This window comes from Trachinotus anak, unplaced genomic scaffold (assembly GCF_046630095.1).
Source record: "Trachinotus anak isolate AG129_WGS33_773 ecotype Australia unplaced genomic scaffold, CSIRO_AGI_Tana_v1 ptg000021l, whole genome shotgun sequence".
In the NCBI taxonomy this organism is placed as follows: domain Eukaryota; kingdom Metazoa; phylum Chordata; class Actinopteri; order Carangiformes; family Carangidae; genus Trachinotus; species Trachinotus anak.
In genome coordinates this window covers 28,870,001-28,892,125 of record NW_027273872.1, presented here as the reverse complement: position 1 = coordinate 28,892,125, position 22,125 = coordinate 28,870,001, and the positions used below count along the sequence as shown (strand labels likewise).

General features: G+C 43.5%; 1 protein-coding gene across 7 annotated transcripts; it reads right to left on the bottom strand.

The window, feature by feature from the left end:
• Positions 1-26: 26 nt before the first annotated feature.
• LOC139605773 (tectonic-1-like) lies at positions 27-12,554 on the bottom strand. 7 transcript variants are annotated; one of them, XM_071457541.1, is made up of 14 exons: positions 12,218-12,554; positions 11,704-11,821; positions 7,837-7,970; positions 7,501-7,652; positions 7,293-7,395; positions 6,266-6,378; positions 6,027-6,047; positions 4,850-4,984; positions 3,414-3,536; positions 2,238-2,326; positions 1,952-2,089; positions 1,706-1,859; positions 417-569; positions 27-337 (listed from the first exon to the last, which is right to left on the bottom strand). In XM_071457541.1, exons 1-14 carry the CDS (start codon positions 12,513-12,515, stop codon positions 197-199), a joined length of 1,872 nt encoding a protein of 623 aa, XP_071313642.1. In that variant the 5' UTR covers positions 12,516-12,554; the 3' UTR covers positions 27-196. The 7 variants fall into 7 exon arrangements, with proteins under 7 accessions (XP_071313642.1, XP_071313644.1, XP_071313646.1 ...); XM_071457543.1 differs by having other exon boundaries at positions 438-569; XM_071457545.1 differs by having other exon boundaries at positions 480-569.
• Positions 12,555-22,125: the final 9,571 nt, after the last annotated feature.

Genomic DNA, 22,125 nt, shown 5'->3' with positions numbered 1-22,125 from the left:
GTGCTGTGTAAGAAATCAGACTAAAATAAAACAAGTGATTTCATTTATTAAACAATGTTAAATAATAACAAAAATCCTATATACATTACTCACAATATACAGTAACACACTGATCACACAAACAGTGGTGATCATGAATACCACATAGCAGTGTCCATGCTAAATGTTAGCATACACAGGTGAGTTAGCTGCTGGATCAGACAAAAGGGAAGAAGAAGTCGAAGGGTAGTTTAGCATTGATGGTGGGTGTGGCTCTGTAACCAGGAAGAGCAGCAGCAGACACAGGTATGAAGCCCACTGAGGTTGTGACTGACAGGAAGCTGCTGCCACCAGACAACTGCAGAAGAGTAAGACAGACACAGCAGGTGATTAGGAGATCAGACTTCTGTGGCAAGTTTGTATTTCCCTGTCAATACCTGTGAAGAGGTGAGTGTCACCAAGCTGCTGGTGTTGGTTTGGATGACTTCTCTGATGCTCACAATCTGAGACTGAGGGTTCACCAGGGATCCATGTTTGGTCCACTCGATTTCTAGATGACGTGATAACGGGATTCTGCAGCTCTGGACTTCCTGCAAATGACACACATACTGCTAGACGGTGGCCTCACTATGACATTATTAAGTGCTAAAGGAGCCATATGTAAGCTGTTGCTACATAGCCAACGTTAGCACTAACAACTGTTTTCTTACTTGTCTTGACAAGAGCTTCAGCCGTCATTCTCTTTACAATACCAGAGGTAGTAATATCCAATAAGCATCAATGTCCTCAGGACAGACTGGAGTGACTCGGTATCGGAAAGCTCCCAGACAGTCTGGCTGGACTGGAGCTAGCTAATTAGCATGCTAACTTCAGTAGAAGAAAATATTCAACAGAAATAGATGTAAAACAGGAGTTAACATTGGTGTTTGTCTCCACCTCTGGAGACAGATGTTGGTGAGTAAAGGATAAAGTTCACAACGTTTCTTCTAGACTGGTTAGTAAACAGCTGCAAATGCTAAATTTAGCTATGTAGCAGTAGCAACAACTTCCAAATAGCTCCTTCAGTGTTTTCCAACTGTGTACATGTGGACAGTATGGAGTCATGTTCATTGAATTACCTAAATAACTTGTATACAATATAGTTTAGATTTATAAAATACCACCAGATGGCGTTGGAAAGCTAATGTGAGACTAAATCAATCTTTAAAGTTCTTTTTCACAAGTTCAATGAATGAACTGACTTTTCTATTAACACGCAGTAGCTTTAACTGGTTTTGTATTAAAGAAAGAAATCCAGCATCACAACCTGAAGTTTGTATTTGAATCCAGAAGTGAGATCTAAACTAACCAGCTGTGGTCTGAAAACCACACACTCAACCCACAGGAAGTGACAGTAAACAGCACATTGAGGTGACTTCAATGTGTTTTTAATTGAGAGTGAATAAGGTGTTTCGCCTGCGGCTTCCTCAGGCTTCTTCAGCAGAATCACAAAGGTGTCCACAGCTGTGATGAATAGATCACATGACCAATCATCATCATTTTCATCCTTAAAAATACTTTGACATTACTTCAAAAGATGGACATCTATCTAAAGATAAAGAAATTAAAAAGGGGAGAAGTGAGATAAAGATGAATTAAAACAACATGTTCAAATTGAGATGAAGTGTCACTCAGATGTTAAAGAGCTATCTAACGGACAGGACACAGGAGTTGGACTTGATCTCACCCCAGGATTGAAGGTGCTCTTCACTTGTACCCAGTCCAGTGGATTGTTTAATGGGGAGTTTCCAAACGAGGCTAGATACAGGGGAGAGTCTGGTCCTCTCAGGACATCCAGAACCACCTGGGAGACCAGGGAGCAGTTGGCGGCGTCCTCCAGTCTGAGGAACAACATGAGTCACAATGTCATAGTACCCCAAAGACACTGTACCTGTCCACACAGGTGGGACTGCTGAGTGTGAGGATGCTGTACCTTAAAGTGCAGCCAGAAACAGAGTCCAGACCGAACAGGACAGGTGAGCGCTGATGTGGACCACGCAGACAGTCCTGGTCTTCAGCCCCGTAGAGAAGAGACAGAGTGTCCCTGAGGTCCACACTTCTCACAATCCCAGTGAAGACCACTGTTAAGGACAAATCCTGGTCCTTGTAGCAGATCAGAATGCCCAGTCTCATCAAGCACTGTACTGAACCCTGTACTGGTGCTGTCACAGGTCATTATTCATTCACTCTGTACGTCACAGTGAGGAGCTAAAGGATATTCTGCTGTTCTTGATCCGGACACCAGAGGCAGTCCAACCACATAACCTGGATTTCCACTGAGGCGGATGGACGGCTGCTCCACGTCCTGCTGTTGGACAGATGACAGACACAGAGCTGGACTCTCACTGGTACATTCATCAGAGTTCAGTAACTCAAGGTCCACCCTCAGAGTACCACAGAGCTTTCAGTCACAACACATGGTCTTGTTATTCTATCACCAGCTGACAACTGAGGAAACTCCATCCCCTGAGGAGGACCATGACATGCAGCAGAAAGACCAGGAACAAGCTACTGAGTGGACCAAATGACTGTTTCCAAGATGAAGACTGGACTTTGATGCTTGTATGTTAGTCACAGTCCTCAGTTTAGTGAACCACAGGTTGTCATCAGAGAGTTTAACACCTGGGACACACACCAGAGCTGACATACATGAAAATCACATGCTGTCCCAGGCGTATTTAACAATAATTCATACTAATGTAATTAATCAGTGACCTCAGGTGACAGGAAGTGTCAGAAAACTGATGGATGGATAATCAAATTAAAAACAGGATGTATACAGGTCAGGTTTTGTTCAGTCTGAGCTGATCATCTTATCAGTGACAGTGTTGGCTGCAGGTCTGATGGTGTTGAGTGAGACCACAGCCCACTGTAACACCTGTCTCACCCGTAGTCTACAGCTGTAGGTGTCTCCCAACAGCCCACAACCACAGAAACAGCTTAATGTGACTGTCTGCAGGAGGTTTCAAATGAAGTTCAGAACCTTCTGTTTATATATCAAATATAAGCACTTAAGAAACTGAGTTCAGTTGTTCTTAAAGCTCCATATTTTAACTTCTCCATTGTTTTATTTGAAGTGTTGATGTCCATCAGAAGATATATTTGTGGTTTTAAGAACCAAAAACCATCTCAGTGTAGTTTTACATCTCCTCTCCCAGGCTTCTCTCTGGAGCTCTAGTAAAGACAGGTCAGTCAGCCAATCAGAAGAGAGGCCCTGAGCCTCTCTCCTAGACCTGCTTTATAAACAAAAACACATGGACCTCTACCTTTAGACTACCTTTAGAATCTGTCAATGAACATCCAGCAGGTTTTTAAAAATGAAACCTGCTGCTGAGAACAGTGTTGTCTTCAAACAGACAGATTCCTCATGTAGACAAACTTTAGTGTGACAGTACCTGCACAAAGGTGATATGAAAGTCCTGTTTCAGAGGCAGAGCTGCTTCACGGACAAATCCCAGAACCAGAGACACCGACACGTTCACTATCTCACCTGGACTGAACGTCACCACATATCCAACCTGAGGAGACACAATGAGGCCACAACACTGTGACTGCTTTTAGCTGATAAATGATTAATTACAGGATGAAATAATTACAGCTTCACTCATTACACTGCACTGTGTCCACTTCATTAGGTACACTTCTACAGTCTAACACAACCCAACTGTGTCAGTGAACCTCTGAATTACTTGGTTTTCTTCATTGACTGGTCATAAAATGATCTGATCTTCATGAGTGTCTCTGAGCTGATATCACACACAGTTACAATTTTTGTGTGTTTGTTGAACTCAGCCATTAAACCTCCTCAGTGCTGTGGAAACAGTCAGTGAGGCTTGGATTTAATAACTGTTGAACCTGACACCAGTTCTTTAGTAGCTGCTGATCAGACCTGCTCCATCTTCAGGAGGAGGTCTGGACCAGTCCTCTTACAAAGCTGCTTCAGCTCAGACAGACTCTCAGGATGTCTGGTGTTAGCAGCCCTGAGATCAGTCCACAGCAGCTCTACTGGATCCAGGTCTGGGCTCTGACTGGACCACTCCAGAAGGTGGATTTACTCTGATGTTTAGGATCATTGTCTGCTGCATCAGCAGCTTCTCCTGAGCTTCAGCAGGTGTACAGTCACCCTGACATGATCCTGAAGAGACCCTGATAAACCATGATGTGGAGCTGTCCAGGTCCAGAACCTGACCTCATCTCCATCTATAGACAGTTTGTCTGACTGCGGACTGATGAAGATCTGAACTCTGTGACACTTTCAGCCTCATCATCATCTTTGCTGTGAGGCCTGCTTCGCATCAGCTGATGTTCCTCTTTATAAGTCAAAGTGTCTCTGACCCACAACCTCCAGTCTGGACTCACTGAGTCCAGTTCTGATAATCCTGACTCCAGGCAGCTTTTCACACTGTTTCAGACACACTGTGAGTGTTTGAATCATGTTTTTAATGTGGACAAGAACAACACAATTGTTATTAGTCATAGATTGTGTTTGACTAATAATGTGCTATTAGTCATAGATTGTGTTTGTTCATTATTGTAATTCTGATGAAGACCTGATCTTGTTTCATTCATGTATGGAGGTCGCTCCCTCAGTGTAATGAGCTCAGTAATTAACATGTTATTATGAATTTACCGGTAGCTCTTATGGCAGGGCTGTGTTTGATCGTACAGGTGCTCCTAATAAAGTGGTCATGGAGTGTATGTGTTCTATGATGTTCTTCCATCCTGATGAGAGCAGCAGGGATCTGGACACTTCTGATGTTCTGGTAGATAAAGTGATTAAATGTATGATCCATAAATAGGACAGGTTTGTGCTATACTCTGGTGGGCTCACCTTCAGAACCACATTAGCACAGAGGTCTGGGTTGAGGAGAACAGGACTGAGGTCTTCTCCTCCAGTCATCCTCAGCTCAGTCCGAGTCCAGTCTACAGACTGCAGGACAACTGAAGCCACCTCCACAGGAACAACCTGCAGCAGAGACTCATCAGTTAGACTCATTCACCCTCTGTGGTCCTTTACAGGCTCAGACCACAGTTTCCTCTGAGACTTGAATGTTGCTTGAGTCACAGACACTGTCCATATCTCACAGGAGTCAGGGCAGGTTTCATACTGTACTGTCACATAATAATCTCTGAAGGTTCATCATGCTGCAGAGATGCTCAGTTCACAGCAGTGTGAAACAAACATGTTTTGTTAGTGGTGATGTGAAAACATTTGATTAGTTCCTTGTTCCTGTGAACTGAGGGAGAGTCATTTTTCAGTTTGTGTTGCAGCAGTTAACCTCAGAGTTTCATCTGTGCAAACTGTATGTGGTAAACTGATGGGGACATATTTTTGGAGCCCGTCTTTGCGCAAAACAAATGTCGGTGTCTTGCAAAACTTCCTGGTTCAGCTGTGTGAAGATTTTTAACAGACTTTTAAAAATCTGCAGATCCCAAAAATCCACACTGCGCTGAGGAGCATTATGGGATTTGAAGTCTCTAGTGGGAACTTAATTAAATCTATGTACCTTTAAAGATGTGTAACAGCTGACAATAATGATGTGACTGCAATCTATCATGATGGTCATGTGACCGCTTTGTATATTATAACTACTGTTATTAGCCTGAGCAGTAATCAGGTGGGCATTCATTTTTATTATTGATTAAAATAATGTTTACTTTCTCAGTTAATCTATTGATCATCTAGTCTGTAATAAACACACTTCCTTCACTCCTTAACAACACACACCCTCCACCCTGTCACACCTCTGGATACATCAGATTTTTTAAACTGTATTTCCTCTGGAAAATTAACCATAACCCTAACCAGTATCAGTGGACAGTGATATAAACAAGCTCTACTTAAAATCTACTGAGTGTGACGTTTCCCTTTAAGAAGCCAGAGCCTGTTCAAAAGACTAATGGTCAACTAACTAACTAACTAACTTAACTGACTGACTGACTGACTGACTGACTCTGACAACGGATAGCCAGTCAGTCAGTAAGTCAAACACAGTGTGGATACTTACTGCAGCATCTTTGCTCTTCTCCTGTAGAGCAGAGAAGAAGATTTAGTGAAACATCTTTAGATGAGCTGATTCTCTTCATGTTCAGTTTCTGATGCTTTAAACATTTATTTATCATTTTTATCAATAAATATTTATGGTAAATATCAGCAGGCTGATGTGAAGTGAGGCCTGCTCCTTTAATCATGACATCCTTTCAGACAGTGGATGTTTAAGGACCAGGCAGGGGGCAGCAGACTCACAGCACACAGCTTGATGTTAGTGTAGGTGTCCATGTTGAGGGCTGCTGAGGTGCTGCAGTCCTGGTCCAGGACCAGACGTCGGGAGCAGGATCTGCTCTGATCCTTCAGGAACGCTGTCAAAACAGAGGTTAACAATTAAAAATGTGAATTTTAATCTTTAATGTTCCTTTAATGTTCTGTTTAACAAGCTGTGGATCTTTAACTGACACACTTTAATAATAATAATAATAATAATAATAATAATGAAAACACCTAAATTAGAGTAAATATAGTGATGAGGGGTTTTCTCCTGATGTGTCAGAGGAAACTTCATTTTTATTTGTGTTACACGTTCTCAGTGCATATGTGGTTGTGTGTGTTATGACAGGAACCATAACCACTGCAGGTCCTATTATAATATACAGCTCCTCACAGTCTCATAAAATGAGAGAAGGCTGAGATTAAATCAGGCTGTGTATTTTCCTGCTCTGTGGCGCCTCTCTGAGGGTGAAGGTTCAAAGTGTGAGTGGGAAGAATCGTTTACATTTCATCTGTGGCTTCCCTGTAACTTTATAACTTTATGAGCTATATTTACTGTTCTCTGCAGTTTATTTCCTAACACTCAGATGTCTGTACAACATGAATATACATGAAGAATAAAATACTTAAACCAACATTAAAATCATGTAACAGACGATACTGTATCATTGGCTGCCAGTCAGCGAAGTTACAGTGGTTATCAGTCAGTGCTCAGACATACTTAAAACTCCTGGAGCCAGTGACTGTCAGGGGCTGCAGTTTGTCAGTTTTGTCTTGTGTGTGCTGCACAGCTTTAAACAACATGCACAATGACGCAGAGACAGAGACCAACAAAAGAACACGATGCAGCACAGGTGAGCAGAGACGTGTCTCCTAACAGCAGATGATTTTATATAATTCAGATTAATGTCAGATACATTCTGCTGTGTCTGTCACTGACAGCACTGAGTCAGTTTCTGACTGTCAGTTGTGTCATCAGAAGTGACACATTAAGGTGAGTCATATCTACCTGCAGGACTGGTGTCCACACAGTCAGCAGTCACACCAGGAGCAGGCAGCCAGAACAGACCTCTCTCTCCACCCTCCCCCACTGTCAGCATCTCATCCCCAAACTGAGAACACAACAGAGAGAGAGCAGAGAAGGAACAGGGTGATCTGACGTAAAGTCAGGAGACAAAAAAAAGAGAGACAAGTGAACAGTGACCTCAGAGATGTACCTGGTATCCAGACGAGGCCTGCAGCTCCTTAGTGGATACCAGAACTCTGTTTTCCTCCAGGTCAAATATAAATCTGGTGAACTGTTTAAACAAAGAGTCAAAGCTGCTGTCGGTTGGAAGAGCAGGTGAGGGATGAGAAAATCCATCAACACCTACACAGAAACAAAAATCAGCTGAGACACACATGTAGACGGAGAGCCTGGTATCATGAAGTGGTCTTTATCCGTTTATGATGAACTCCTCTCATACAACTACATTCTAAAGAACAATAACACCAGCCTGACCCTTTACATTCAGCATTAACATCAATCTGCTAACTTCTTCTCACTGACTTACGATTTTGTGACTGAATGCAGAAAACGTCATAATTGGTCTCCTTGGTGACAGACACCTGTAGTTGCGAGTAACCACCTATGGTGCTCCCTAAAGAGTACAACGCCATGTTGCGGTTGCACAGCTGCTTGTTGCCGCTAGAAAGAGAGGAATAAACAGAGGATAAGTGTGTGCTATGTAGAAACATGTTACCTCCACCTGTACACCTGTAATAGTCCTGTTCTGTTATTATAATAATAATAAATAAAAATAATATAATATATAACATTATTCTGTTGCCATGGCGCCGCGGATGGCTGCCTCGGTGTTTTGGTGCGCATTTTTTTCTTTGTAAATCCAGTTTTCTGCTTTGGTTTCCGGAGCTCTTTCACCAGAGAAGAGCTCATTAATATCAGAGAAACAACTCCAGTGGATTTTTTTCCTACTTTTCTCGACTCACCTGTGGAATTATTGGACATTTTGGTCAGAGGTGCACTGACCGTTGCTCTCGCAGTGAAACGCCGGAGGAGAGGAAAACGTGCCGGTGCGCTTGCGCGTCTCCGCCGGCGCGGACTCCGCACACCTCTCCCAGGTATCTTTCTCTCCAAGGTGCGTTCACTGCCCAACAAGCTGGATGAACCTCAGCTACTGGTGCAGAAGAACAGAGACTTTTCTTCATCTTCCGTTCTGTGCTTCACAGAGACGTGGCTGTGTGGATCGATTCCGAACTCTGCGCTGGAGCTGGCCGGCTTCCAGCTCTTCAGAGCGGATCGCGACACAGAGCTGTCCGGCAAAACGAAAGGTGGAGGAATCTGCTTTTATGCTAACAGTGGCTGGTGCAGAGACGTGACAGTGATCCTGCAGCACTGTTCTCCTGACCTGGAGACTTTCATCATAAACTGCAGGCCCTTCTACTCCCCCCGTGAGTTCACCTCATTCATCCTGGTCGGTGTTTACATCCCACCACAGGCCAACGTGCAGGAGGCACAGCGGGCGCTCGCCGACCAGATACTGTGTGTGGAGCGGACCAACCCGGACTCCGTAGTTATTGTCCTTGGTGACTTTAACAAAGGTGACCTCAACCACGAACTGCCCAAATACAGACAGTTTGTTAACTGCCCGACCAGAGAGGGGAACACTCTGGACCACTGTTACACCACAATCAGTGGTGCTTATCACGCCGTCCCCCGGGCTGCACTGGGCCACTCTGACCATGTGATGGTCCACCTGATTCCCACATACAGGCAGAAACTAAAACTGTGTAAACCTGTTGCGAGGACATCAAAGCAGTGGTGCAGTGAAGCCATAGAGGATCTGCGGGCATGTTTGGACTGCACTGACTGGGAGGTGTTCAGGACTGCTTCCAACAGTCTGGATGAGTTCACAGAGGCTGTGACGTCATACATCAGCTTCTGTGAGGACTGCTGTATCCCATCACGCACCAGGGTGAGTTATAACAATGACAAACCCTGGTTCACAGCTAAGCTCAGTCAGCTCAGGAGGCAAAAGGAGGAAGCTTTCAGGAGTGGGGACAGGGACAGGTTTAAAGAGTCCAAGTACAGGTTTAGCAAGGCGGTGAGAGAAGCTAAATGTCTGTACTCTGAGAAACTTCAGCTCCAGTTCTCAGCCAATGACTCTGCTTCTGTCTGGAAAGGGCTCAGAAAGATCACAAACTACAAACCTAAACCCCCCCACTCCACTAACGACTTCCGTCTGGCCAACGATCTGAATGAGTTCTACTGCCGCTTTGAAAGACAGTGGGACAAGCCCCCCTCCTCCCCTACCAAAGGAACCTCTCTCTCTATCCTGGAGAGAGATGTCAACAGGCTTTTTAAGAAGCAGAACCCCCGCAAAGCAGCCGGTCCTGACTCTGTCTCTCCATCATCCCTGAAGCACTGTGCTGATCAGCTGTCTCCAGTGTTCACGGACATCTTCAACACCTCACTGGAGACCTGCCACGTGCCAGCCTGCTTCAAATCCTCCACCATCATCCCTGTCCCCAAAAAACCAAGGCCCACAGGACTAAATGACTACAGACCCATTGCCCTGACCTCTGTGGTCATGAAATCATTTGAGCACCTTGTCCTGTCCCACCTCAAATCCATCACTGACCCACTCCTGGACCCCCTGCAGTTCGCCTACAGAGCCAACAGGTCTGTAGATGACGCCGTCAACATGGCTCTCCACTTCATCCTCCAGCACCTGGACTCCTCAGGGACCTATGCCAGGATCCTGTTTGTGGACTTCAGCTCTGCCTTCAACACCATCATCCCGGCTCTGCTGCAGGACAAGCTCTCCCAGCTGAGCGTGCCTGACTCCACCTGCAGGTGGATCACCGACTTCCTGTCTGACAGGAGGCAGCACGTGAAGCTAGGAAAGCACGTGTCTGACTCCCAGACCATCAGCACTGGATCCCCACAAGGCTGCGTTCTTTCTCCTCTGCTCTTCTCCTTGTACACCAACACCTGCACCTCCAGCCATCAGTCTGTCAAGCTCCTGAAGTTTGCAGACGACACCACTCTCATTGGACTCATCTCTGATGGCGATGAGTCTGCCTACAGGTGGGAGACTGACCGTCTGGTGACCTGGTGCAGGCAGAACAACCTAGAGCTAAACGCTCTGAAGACAGTGGAAATGATAGTGGACTTCAGGAAGAGCCCAGCCCCACCCACCCCCATCTCCCTGTGTGACTCCCCCGTGGCTACCGTGGAGCATTTTCGCTTCTTGGGAACCACCATCACACAGGATCTCAAATGGGAGCTAAACATCAGCTCCCTCATCAAAAAAGCTCAGCAGAGGATGTATTTCCTGAGGCAATTGAAGAAGTTCAACCTGCCAAGGACTATGATGGTGAACTTCTACACCTCCATCATTGAGTCCATCCTCACCTCCTCCATCACCATCTGGTACGCTGCTGCCACGGAGAGGGACAATAACAGACTGCAGCGTATCATCCACTCTGCTGAGAAGGTGATTGGCTGCAATCTTCCGTCCCTCCAGGACCTGTACGCCTCAAGGACTCTGAGGCGTGCAGGGAAGATTGTAGCTGACTCCTCCCACCCTGGACACAAACTCTTTGTGACACTCCCCTCTGGCAGGAGGCTGCAGTCCTTCAGGACCAAAACCTCTCGCCACAAAAATAGCTTCTTCCCATCTGCTATCAGCCTTATCAACAAGGCTAGAGAGCCCCACTGTTGCTGATCAATTGCACCAATCACCAGAAAAAATTCCTTGTATGTGAAAACATACTTGGCAATAAAACTGATTCTGATTCTGATTCTGATTCATACTGATACACAGCAGATGAAGTGTCATCCATCTGATCAAGTTGTTTAAACATCACAACAGCAATCTATGTTCAAGGAAACATATTGTAAACAGCGAGTTTACACCAGATGAACTGTGCTGATGAATCTTATTTAACTGAAGCCAGACTGAATGAACTGACCTTCATGTACCTCAGCTGCAGAAAGACCCAGAGCTGTATTTGAAAAAGGTTTATATTAGATTCATGCCTTTAGTTCTTTCATATTTGATCATAGTTTAGGAAGAGACCTCCACCCTGTAACTCTGCTTTCTGTTTTCCTTCTACACAGATGTTTTGCAGCTATTTTGTTCCACTAAGTTATGGACAGTGGGTCCTGGACAGACACAGCAGGCTGTATATTTTCAACACCTTTATTACATTTAGTACACAGCGATGTGTGACACTGGCACTTGCATACACACAGCCAGTCCAAGCTCCAAGGACAGCTACAGGGGGTAGGAAGTCCAAGACCGTCGTGGTCACTGTGTAATTCCTACCCTGCTACACAGGTGTGGCTAACAGCAGCACGAGCCTTCAGCTGTGTATCAGTGACTGTATACCTGGTGTTCAGCAGGGACACTCACCTGACCGTGGTTACAGAGCAGCCGGTGAACAGAGCCACCTCCTCACCACAGTCTCCGTCACAGCAGCAGTTGATGTCACACACACCTCTGTACTGGTCACAGGGACACACACTGCCAACTGAGACAAATACACACACACACACACACACACACACACACACACACACACACACACACACAGAAAGAGATTAGAGGGGACACTCCTATCCATCCACACGCCTGAATATTTCTACACATTTACTGAGAAATTGGAACTAACTCTAATTTAATCTCAACCATATTTAACTTGTTTAACTCAGTGAACGAACATCTACAGACTTCTGAACGTCCAGGTTTTGATTTATGTCGCTGGTAAAGAAACCCGAGTTGCGTCAATACAACAGCTAACTACCACATTAGCTTAGTGTGGACCTCGGTTAGCTAGCTGTTTAAAACGACATTAAGACCTGAGAATGTATTTATACCGGGTTAACTCTATTGTTAACCAACTCTAACCCATTCATCGACAGATTACCGTTAGTAGCAGGAGTGAGCAGGCGGCCGGAGGCGGGCAGCGGCTCCGCTGCTGGTTTCGGCTGACCGGACTCCACCGTGCTGGTGTAGCTCGGCGTCGGTTCTGTCACCTCAGACTCTGGAGGCTGTCTGGTTGTATAACCGTAACCCTGCGTAACTGTGTACGTCACGTTGCGGTCAACAGACGCAGTCGTGTTAAATGTGTAGCGCGATGAATTTTCGTCTGTAGTCGCGACAGTAAACGAGAGAAATAAACAGAAGATAAGTAAGGACCACAGCACAGCAGCTGAGGCCGCCATTTTTTTGTTTGACAGTTGCTATGGTTCTTGTTCTTTCTTCTTCTTCTTTTATTTTCTTACAGCAGCTAATGACACATTACTGCCCCTGCTGTCCATGAGAGAACAGAGCGGCTCCCACAGACTAATGTTTATCTGCCCAGTTCTACCATGGATGTATTATAAGACCTTATAATATAATATTCTTATAATACATCCATGAGTTCTACATATAAAAGAAGAAAAACAGGAAATAGGAAATATAAATGATTATTCGTTTCTTTCAGGTAAAAAGTCAGACATAACTTACAAATCTGAGGACTTAAGATTTGCTTGACCGACACTAATAAAAGACTTGACTTGACTTTGACTTGGTCTTCATGGCTTGAGAATGACCAAGACTTCAGAGAGATATTTCCATATTTTTATATTGAGAAATTACATTATATTTGTGACAAATGATTTCCATAGTGATGCTCACAAACCTGGCAACCTACTAGGACACAGCAGACCAGCAGAGGCCAATACACAAACCAGCTCTCATGGGAAGGGGCTGAGTCCAAGACCACTAACATGTATATTACAGGAGGAAAGAGAACAGAGCACAGAGCAGGTTTCACATAGAGATGTATTGGGACAGTAATAACTAGAATGACACTCAGCAGAGTTCACACCTCCACCAAGGCCAAATAATCCTACACATTAAATACAGTGAAGTCCTGGCTCGACTCCTTTAACCAGATCTGCACAAGCATGTAATGAGGTCATCTCTGACCCCTCCCACAGCCCTCCACCAAGTCTGGTTCAGGTCAGTTCAGGACTTTTTGAAAAATAAACATAGGTGAAAAGGTGGAGGCAATAAAAGCAACGATAATAAGAAGAATGATAATAATTGTAAGAAGAAAATATCAGGTGTAAACAGCTGCAACAGTTTTCATTCATGTTCAAAGTAAAACTCTATAACTCTATATTTAACAGATTTAATGTAGAATCTGGGGGAGATCATCAGAATTTATTATTTCCTGACTTGAGACTTGTCTTGACTTTGAGCAGGACTCCACACAACTTGATTCTTATCACAGTAACTATAGACTTGCTTCAGACTTGGAGGTTAAGACTTGAGACTTATAGGTTAAGACTTGAGACTTGAAGGTTAAGACTTGCATATGGGTATATTGTTTGTCTGTTTTCCAATTTCTGACTTTAAAACCAGTTTGGACTGAATTGAAGGTTTACAGGTTTTAAAAAGTCAGTTCACCCAAATCACTAAAAACAGACCTCACTGTAAACAGTTAGTGACTATTTATTTCCCCACAAAAAGTAGTTCCAATAAAGTTAGAAAAGATGTGTTTAAACTGACCTGACTCCTGATCCTTCTGAATTCATTACCTGTGATCAGGTTGTAGACTATGTTACAACTTACATTGTCACCACAGGAACTATAATTGATGAAGTAAAATTAATTAAATTAGAATAAAATGAATTAATCAAAACCAACTTTGTTTTCACTCATTCTGTCAGTTTTTAATAAAAAGTATCTGAAAATAATCCAGTACTGTGAGTACTAATCTGAATATCCAAACAAATCAAAAACAGTTTCGAATCCAGTAACTTCAGTTTGTCTGCAGTCTCAAACCTCTTTATAAATATATCCCCAAAGTGTCTCTTTGTCCACAAGATGGCAGAAAAGGACAGATAAACACAGGAGCATCAGGGCAGGTTGACCTCCTACTTCCACTTCAGCTTCAGAACTCACGCTGATTGGTTAGTTCCGAAATAAATCGCATTACATGTGTGAGAACCCTACAAAGACCTTAAGATATAATGCAGGACATGAAATTAAGCTAAGCTGGTAGAATGGAGCTGTGTCTTTCAAAGTAGTCACTAGTTGGTTTATAAAACACCAGGGAATGTGCTCACTATGTTCAACTAACCAGAACTGAACATATTCCACTTACAGTCAAATAAAACACAGAGAAGCAGTAAATCCTGAAACTACAGAGTGTTTGGTTGTTTGATTAATAAATTGCGGCTGATCCTGGCTCTTGTCAGCAGCAGTTGGTGGTGATGGTCACCTCACAACAGCTTCAGTCATCATTGTCTTTATAAGACCAGAGGTTATAACACGTCCTCTGAGCAGCTACATCTTCAGAACAGACTGGAGGCTGCAGTGAGGAGACGGGCTGGAGCTAGCTGTTAGCATGCTAACTTCAGCAGAGTTAACATTGGTGTTTGTCTCCACCTCTGGAGACAGATGTTGGTGAGTAAAGAATGAAGGTTGATGCTGAACTCACAACATTTCTTCTAGACTGGTGAGTAAACAGCTGCCAATGCTAATGTTAGGTATGAAAACTTACAAATAGCTGCTTTAAAATTTAATCATTATCACTTTTTGTTTGTTTGTTTGTTTGTTTGTTCAGAAATACTTTTCTGTCATGTTTCAACATTAATTAATCTAGTGTATAAATGTAGACAGGAGCAATTTCAACCAGGAAAAACTTGAGTTCAGTTTTCAGGTTTAGGGTTTTCATCCTGTTGAGCTCAGATGATCAGATGATTGACGCATTTACTGTGACGTCAAACACACAATCACAGTGTACAAACAATACACAACTGATTAGCACCAATCACTGTCCTCAAAAGTGCAACTGTGAGTCTGCAGAACCACTGTGAACAGTAAAGCAACATTCATTCATTGTGTACTGTGTGTTTGTTTGTGTGTGTGTGTATGTGTGTAACATTATAGATGTTATAATATGTACCATTGTAGACATTATACATGTTATAGTGAATGTGTTAGCAAACACTTGTTCTTTATGTACAACTTGAGCTTCATCGGGTGACTGTAGTTGCTAACTGTCCAGAAGCTAGCTGCTAACTGTCCAGCAGCTAGCTGCTAACACTGTGTGCGAGTTCATCAGAAACAAACACAGCTGTCCCACTGATGGAGCTCTGAGATCACTGGAGATCCTAGACTATGGGGGGACCAGGCAAAGAAACCCATCAAAGACCCCCCACCCCATATATAGACTATTTGTAAATGACACAGCACATCAGGGGCCCCACATGGCTGTGGCTCAGGAAGTAGAGTAGTCATCAACTTTTATCAGAAGGTTGGTGGTTCGACCTACGGCTCCTCCAGTCCACATGTCAAAGTGTCCTTGGGCAAGGCACTGAACCCCAAATTGGCTGTTCCATCAGTGTATGAGTGTGTGTGAATGGTAGAAGTGCTCCATGTGTAGATGTAAGCACTGTATGACTGTGTGTGTGAATGGGTGAATGTGGCTCACATTGTAAAGTGCTTTGAGTGGTCAGTATGACTGGAATAGCGCTTTATAAGCAGTCCATTTACCATTTCACATGGGGGGTTTGGGGCAGCAGCACTGCACTGTATAATGTCATGATGGGAGGTTAAAAAATTCCAATATGCGGGGCAATCAAGGGCCCCTTTGCTCTTGGGGGGCCCAAAGCATTTCCACAGTTTGTCTCTCCTGATAGTGCCCCTCTGTCTGAGACTAAATGAAAAAAGTGAGCTGGAAGACACAGAAATCTGCATCAGAGATGGTGACGTACAGTGATTTACGGTGATGTGAGGTGACGTACGGTGACGTGCAGTGATGTAAGGTGATGTATGGTAATGTGAGGTGACATATGCTGACGTACGGTGATGTAAGGTGACGTACAGTAACGTAAGGTAACGGACAGTGGTGTGAGGTGACGTGAAGTGATGTACAGTGACATATGGTGATGTTAGGTAACATACAGTGAAGTGAGGTGATGTAAGGTGACATGAGGTCACATTCTCACTGCTCACTACACAACCTTGTGACCATACAGTGCTACTAACAGCTTCTGTGACAGAGCAGTGTCCTGACAGGTTGTTTATCCAGCTGTGTTGGAGGGTCACTGTCCTGCACTTTACCAACAGCTGCTGGTTTTTAAATCATGAACATCTGTACAGACATGTTCTCACTGAAACTCTAACCTGTATCGTTCTTATAGAACACACACACACACACACTGCGCACACACACACACTGCACACACACACTGACATCCACTGGGGTAGCTCACTTTTTTGTGTCCTCCTGATTTAACTCTGGCTCGTTGACCTCTGACTCCCCCACCTATCCCTCTTTCTGGTTGGTTGATGGATCCTGTGACTCTCTCTCCCCTGCAGTGTCTCCCACCCCTCACACACATTAATTAATTTTGATCAGCCGTTAATGTGGCGTGGGCCGGACCACTGATGAAGTATATTCCACCAGAGACTCTGTGGATAATGTTCAGACACACAAAACCAAAGTGTGTGTGATAGTATGCTTTGTATGTTTGTGTGCCCGGTACACTCTGTGTGTGTGTGTGTGTGTGTGTGTGTGTGTATGTGTGTGCTGATGCAGGGCATGGTCATTGAACGATGAGCACACAGGTTATCACAAGGTCACCACCTCACTTGTGTTATGCGTGTGTGTGTGTGTGTGTGTGTGTGTGTGTGTGTGTGTGTGTGGGAGAGAAAAGGAGTCTAATTAGAACATTAATTAAGAGGCAAACGGCTTATTGAATAAATCCTTTGGTCATTAAGAAGAACACAGCTGGTTGTTTCCTCTGACTCACAGCTCCTCTGCAGTTCACAGTGGTGACATCACTTCTTGTCTACCTGCTGCTTCATGAGAAAGTGTTTCATGAATTTGATATTGATATTCTCAGAAAAAGGAATAACTGCATCATCAGTTGTTATAAAATCAAAATTAGTTTGTTTGACCTCTCTCTTCTGGTCGTGTTTGATGTTACAATAACATTACTGTGTCTGATGGTCCACACACAGTGAGGCAGGTTGTAGACAAACCTACAGACAGTGAGGTTATTACACATCCCTCAGAGCTCATCTAGAGTCCAGACTCCAAACTGTAAACTAACCCAACATACAATCATTTCAAAAGAGAAGGTAAAAACCATAAAACCATAAAAACAACATCCATATAAAATGTCTTTTCTTATCAATTTTTCATTAACTTTAAACATGTCTATCTTCCTATGCTGGGAAAGTGGTCTCAGACTTTTGGATTCTAATATATATATTCTCAACATACTGTATATTAACAGGCTTTGGGATGGATATATATTAAATATATATTAATTGTAAAATATGTCTACAATATAAGCATTTATACATAAACATAGATATTTATATTGGGTAGTCCTGTATGTCAACATATGAAATTGTTCTGATTTCTAATGTGTTTCATGTACAATTTTTACATATATGTTTGTATTTTATGTCATACATGGAAATTCAATATGTGTACATATATTACATGTAGTTGTTGCCTCATGTGAAGCAGGTGCTCTGGTGTTTGTTTAAGTGACAGGGACAATAAAGAACAATTATGTTGAAATTTAACATTCAGATATTTTTTTTTTAAATTTTAATTCCTTTATTGGTGACAGGTTAGGAATGAAGGGTAGATTGGACATCATGGACAGAGGACAAAGACACAGGTAGACACATGATTAGCAGAACCACAGGTCAACTCAGGTTCAGTTTTACCTGTGTCTGATGGTCTGACTGTTTCCTGCTCCGTTACACCTGCTGTTAGTCAGTGAGGTCAGTGTTATCATGATAACAGGACCCACAGCCACAGAAACAAACCCAAGTCAGAAAACATTTGTCAGCATTAAAATAATGACTGACAGAATGTCTTCCACCTGTTGGTTGAATCATCAGGACAAAAGATGAGACAGAAAACGTCTTTGATAAAGAAACAACATGAAGACTGAGGGAGAGGAGAACATTTCTGAGGTATCAAGCAGAACAAGAACGAGTTCACTTCACATGATAAAACATGAGACACTTTAAATCACCTGTGGGTCAGTGTTGTGTTGTTCCTGCACTTATTCTGGATGCCACTGGTTCCTGAAGCTTAAGTCCTCCTCATGTTTCCCTGACTTAACTGTGATCAACATGAAACTCTCCTGTTCAGTAATCACCACAGTGGACTAAATACTCACCTGCCAAGGTAGGAAACACCAATCATATGGCTTAGAATTCTGTTATCTGTGGAGCTAATGGCTAATGGCTCAGCTGTGGGTGAATCAGTGACTCTGGTTCTTCTGCTCTCAGCTGTAACAACAAAGTCTTTGAATTCACTTCAGACTGACCTCAGTGTCAGTGTCAGAGGTGGCTGAGGCTCCTGGGTTATGTAGTATTTAGACCCCTACACCATGACAACATGAGGGACAAAACATCATCAACATCATCAACTCTCAGACACGAAGCTGAGATAATTAAAGCTGGTGACCAGGACATGAACCTACAGGATGCTCACATCATCACAGAGAGGCCTAAGTGTGTCGAGAAAACAGAAAGTGAAAAAACACAACAGCTCTATACAGATCTGCAGCATCACCTGGTTCCCTCCACAAACAGCCAATAGGATTTCTCCACTGTGTTTTGGATGATTAGAGAAAATTAGCAACGGTTTGTGATCCTGACAGGTTTTGTTCAGCAGGATAATCTTCACTAATGACTCCACTTTATGATGTTTGAAGCCTAAATACAACCAGCAGTAGTAAAAGGCTCATGTTAGGCTCTAAACCAACTATACTATGGTCACATGAAACAGCAGTTTGTAAGAGCGAGTAGAAACACAACAAGGCTGTAAAGGTGGACTTGTGAGGAGATCTGTTTTCATGTTGGACTGATGATGTTTAACATCCCCGACAACTCCTGTAGTCTCATTTAGACACTTGTTAGCAACTGGCCTTTTTTAACAGATGGAAAAGCTTCAAGAAATCACGACTGGGGGATTAACTGACGGATTTTATGTCAGAGAACAAAACCTGAAAATGTCCTCTCAGGCTTCCCACTCTTTACTACAGATCATTCTCCAGGACTTTTCCAGGACATTTTCAGTGATGATCTGTCCATCTGACAGACAGGAGTCACACCAACATGCTCCTGTCTGAGGAAGTCTGGTTTAAAATAAATGCAGTCTGTACTTGGCTTCACTTGAAATAATCTACTACTATTATATGTTGAATTAATTCTGAAATTATGACAAATTGATCCCAAGAATTTTGTCACATTGCACAATAAAATGTATCATTATTAATTAATAACCTGACTCACTTTGTTCTTATTAATCATATGAACCATTTCTGCCTGAACACCAATAACTAAACAGCTTCCTACAGTTTTCTCTCCTCACAAATCAGACTGAACTTCATCTAAATGTAGATTCACAGGTGAAATTAGCTCAGATTATATACTGCTACTGGGTCTGATCAGTTTATCTCACTTTAGCCTCTTTACTGGTAACAGGAAGTGATGTCTTTAACAAGGTTAACCACACCCACTGTGAGTCACCGCTATAACGGGTAAACATCTCATGTCATATCATGGTCTGTTTCACCTGAACAATGCAGCATTGGGTTTGAAGTGACGCTTACAAAGATGCTAGCAGAGTAAAAATAGTACAATTTTTGAATCACAAACCTTAAACCTTTAGCTACAGGCTAAACAAGCTAGCACCTGAACCAAACATGCAAACACATTATTCAACTGTCTTGAACATAACCTTGCCTGAAAATAGGAGACTGCTGAAATTTATCAGGATATTTTATTTTTCTCATATTTTATGTTTTCCATGACTTTCCAGGTTTTCCAGGTTTTCCATGATGTGTGTGAACCCTCCTTGGCTTGAGCCAAAAATATGCTGTTCCTGTGATGTTCTTGGCTGTGTGTGTGTGTGTGTTTGTAGTGTATCATGTCTGAGTGCTACAGAGCACAACCTCTGCTCCACTAATCCTCTCAGCCTCTCTCCTCTCTGTGTCTGTCTCCATCTATCTGTCCACTTATCTGTCCATCTCTCATCAGGTCATTGTCTCTACTGTCTCCCCTCAAACATCATCCCTCCCTCTCTCTGCTGATACCTCTGTCCTTCACACACACATACAAATACACACACACACACACACACACACACACACACACACAAACACACTCTGCTCAGGCCTATACTGTACCTCCACTATTCAACACACACACACACACACTATTTAACTGTCCACAAACAACTGAAGAACAACATCTGTCATGTCTCTGTGTGAGGAGAGACTGAAGAGAGAGAATATTAATATTATCTGGACATCAGCTGTGTGATGTCCACCCCCCCAACACACACACCCCACCCCCTCCTCGTCCTGATAGTATCAACGTATCTACTCTCCAAATTAAAACACCAGCCTGCTGCCCTTCACTGACACATACCTGCTCTGTGTGCGTGTAGGTCCCAGTGTTTTCCCATTGTCTTGTAACAAAGGTCAATGTTGTGTGTGTGTCAGAAACTGAACTGGTACTTGGTCAGTTAAAGTTTTTGTGTATTAGTATCAGAAACAGAGGAGCAGATCACATGACCAATGGACAGACAAAGACACAGTCAGATCAGCTGATTAAAGGTCACATGTCCTCAGATCTGTAAACAGTGATGACAGAGTGACTGTGGCTCTGATCAGTCCTCCACTCCACAGAGAACTCATCCTGTGGCTCTGATCCTCCAGAGTCTGATTTGAAGACTGGCTGTGTCACAGAGACCAGACTGTCCCAGTGCAAAGGCTCCTTCAAGTGTGTCCTTCTTTACCTGGACAACGAAGGCTCCAACGGGTGGATCCTTCGTGGTCCAGCATATCCCAGGATTCACTGCTCTCCTGTAATGACAATAATCTGTCATCACACAGCACATTGCTGTGACTGGTACACCCCAAGGACAGAACACCACACACCCAAAAAAGCAATCTGGTGTATGCAATCCAATGCAATGAGGAATGCAAAGACCTCTACATTGGAGAAACAAAACAACCACTGCATAAACGCATGGCCCAACACAGGAGAGCTAACTCCTCAGGCTTGGACTCTGCTGTCCATTTACATCTTAAGGAGAAAGCCCACTCCTTTGAGGAGAGCAAGGTTCACATCCTGGACAGGGAGGACAGGTGGTTCGAAAGAGGAGTGAAAGAAGCCATCTATGTGAAAGTAGAGAAACCATCCCTCAACAGGGGAGGAGGACTCAGACACCACCTATCTCCAATTTACAATGCTGCCCTTTCATCCCTTCCCAGGAAATTCAGCAATTTAACCTCTAAGAGAAACAACTGTTCACAAGTGGCATGTGACTCCAACGACTGTCGTTATAACACAAGAGGGCTCTAACAAAGTGGAAACCAACTCTCCACCAAGACAGTCACTCTAACGACTGTCGTTGGCACATGGAGCACAAAGGGAACCAGTGACATCATCAGCCTTGTGAAACCCCTCCCAGAGGTTAAATACCTGGGTCTCCACACCAGATAGTTGGACCAGTCCCAGCCTGGTCCAACTTCCTGAACAAACTGAATCCATCAGCACCTCTGACTGGGTCCAGCCTACACTTCAGATCCACATACTGGTCTCACTTCAGATGAACACTCATATTATATTCAGTTTATCAAATGGAAATTCTCCATCATGACAAAGACCTTGGCTTTGTCATGATTTCCATCCAGTTATTACTGACGATTACTGCCGGTGAAAATATAAAAGGCCAGCAGCTAATTCATCCTGAGCCACAGCGTCTGCAAAGCTCAGCTCGTTTCAATC

Bases quoted from the DNA above. Each gene is read 5' to 3' on its own strand.
- LOC139605773 (XM_071457541.1), bottom strand. From the start codon at position 12,515: ATGGCGGCCTCAGCTGCTGTGCTGTGGTCCTTACTTATCTTCTGTTTA. The intron at 4,985-6,026 runs GTAAGTATCCAC...TCTCTGCTGCAG, and splicing joins AGAAGAGCAAAGATGCTGCA to GTTGTTCCTGTGGAGGTGGC. The intron at 338-416 runs GTATTGACAGGG...ACTCTTCTGCAG, and splicing joins TGACACTCACCTCTTCACAG to TTGTCTGGTGGCAGCAGCTT.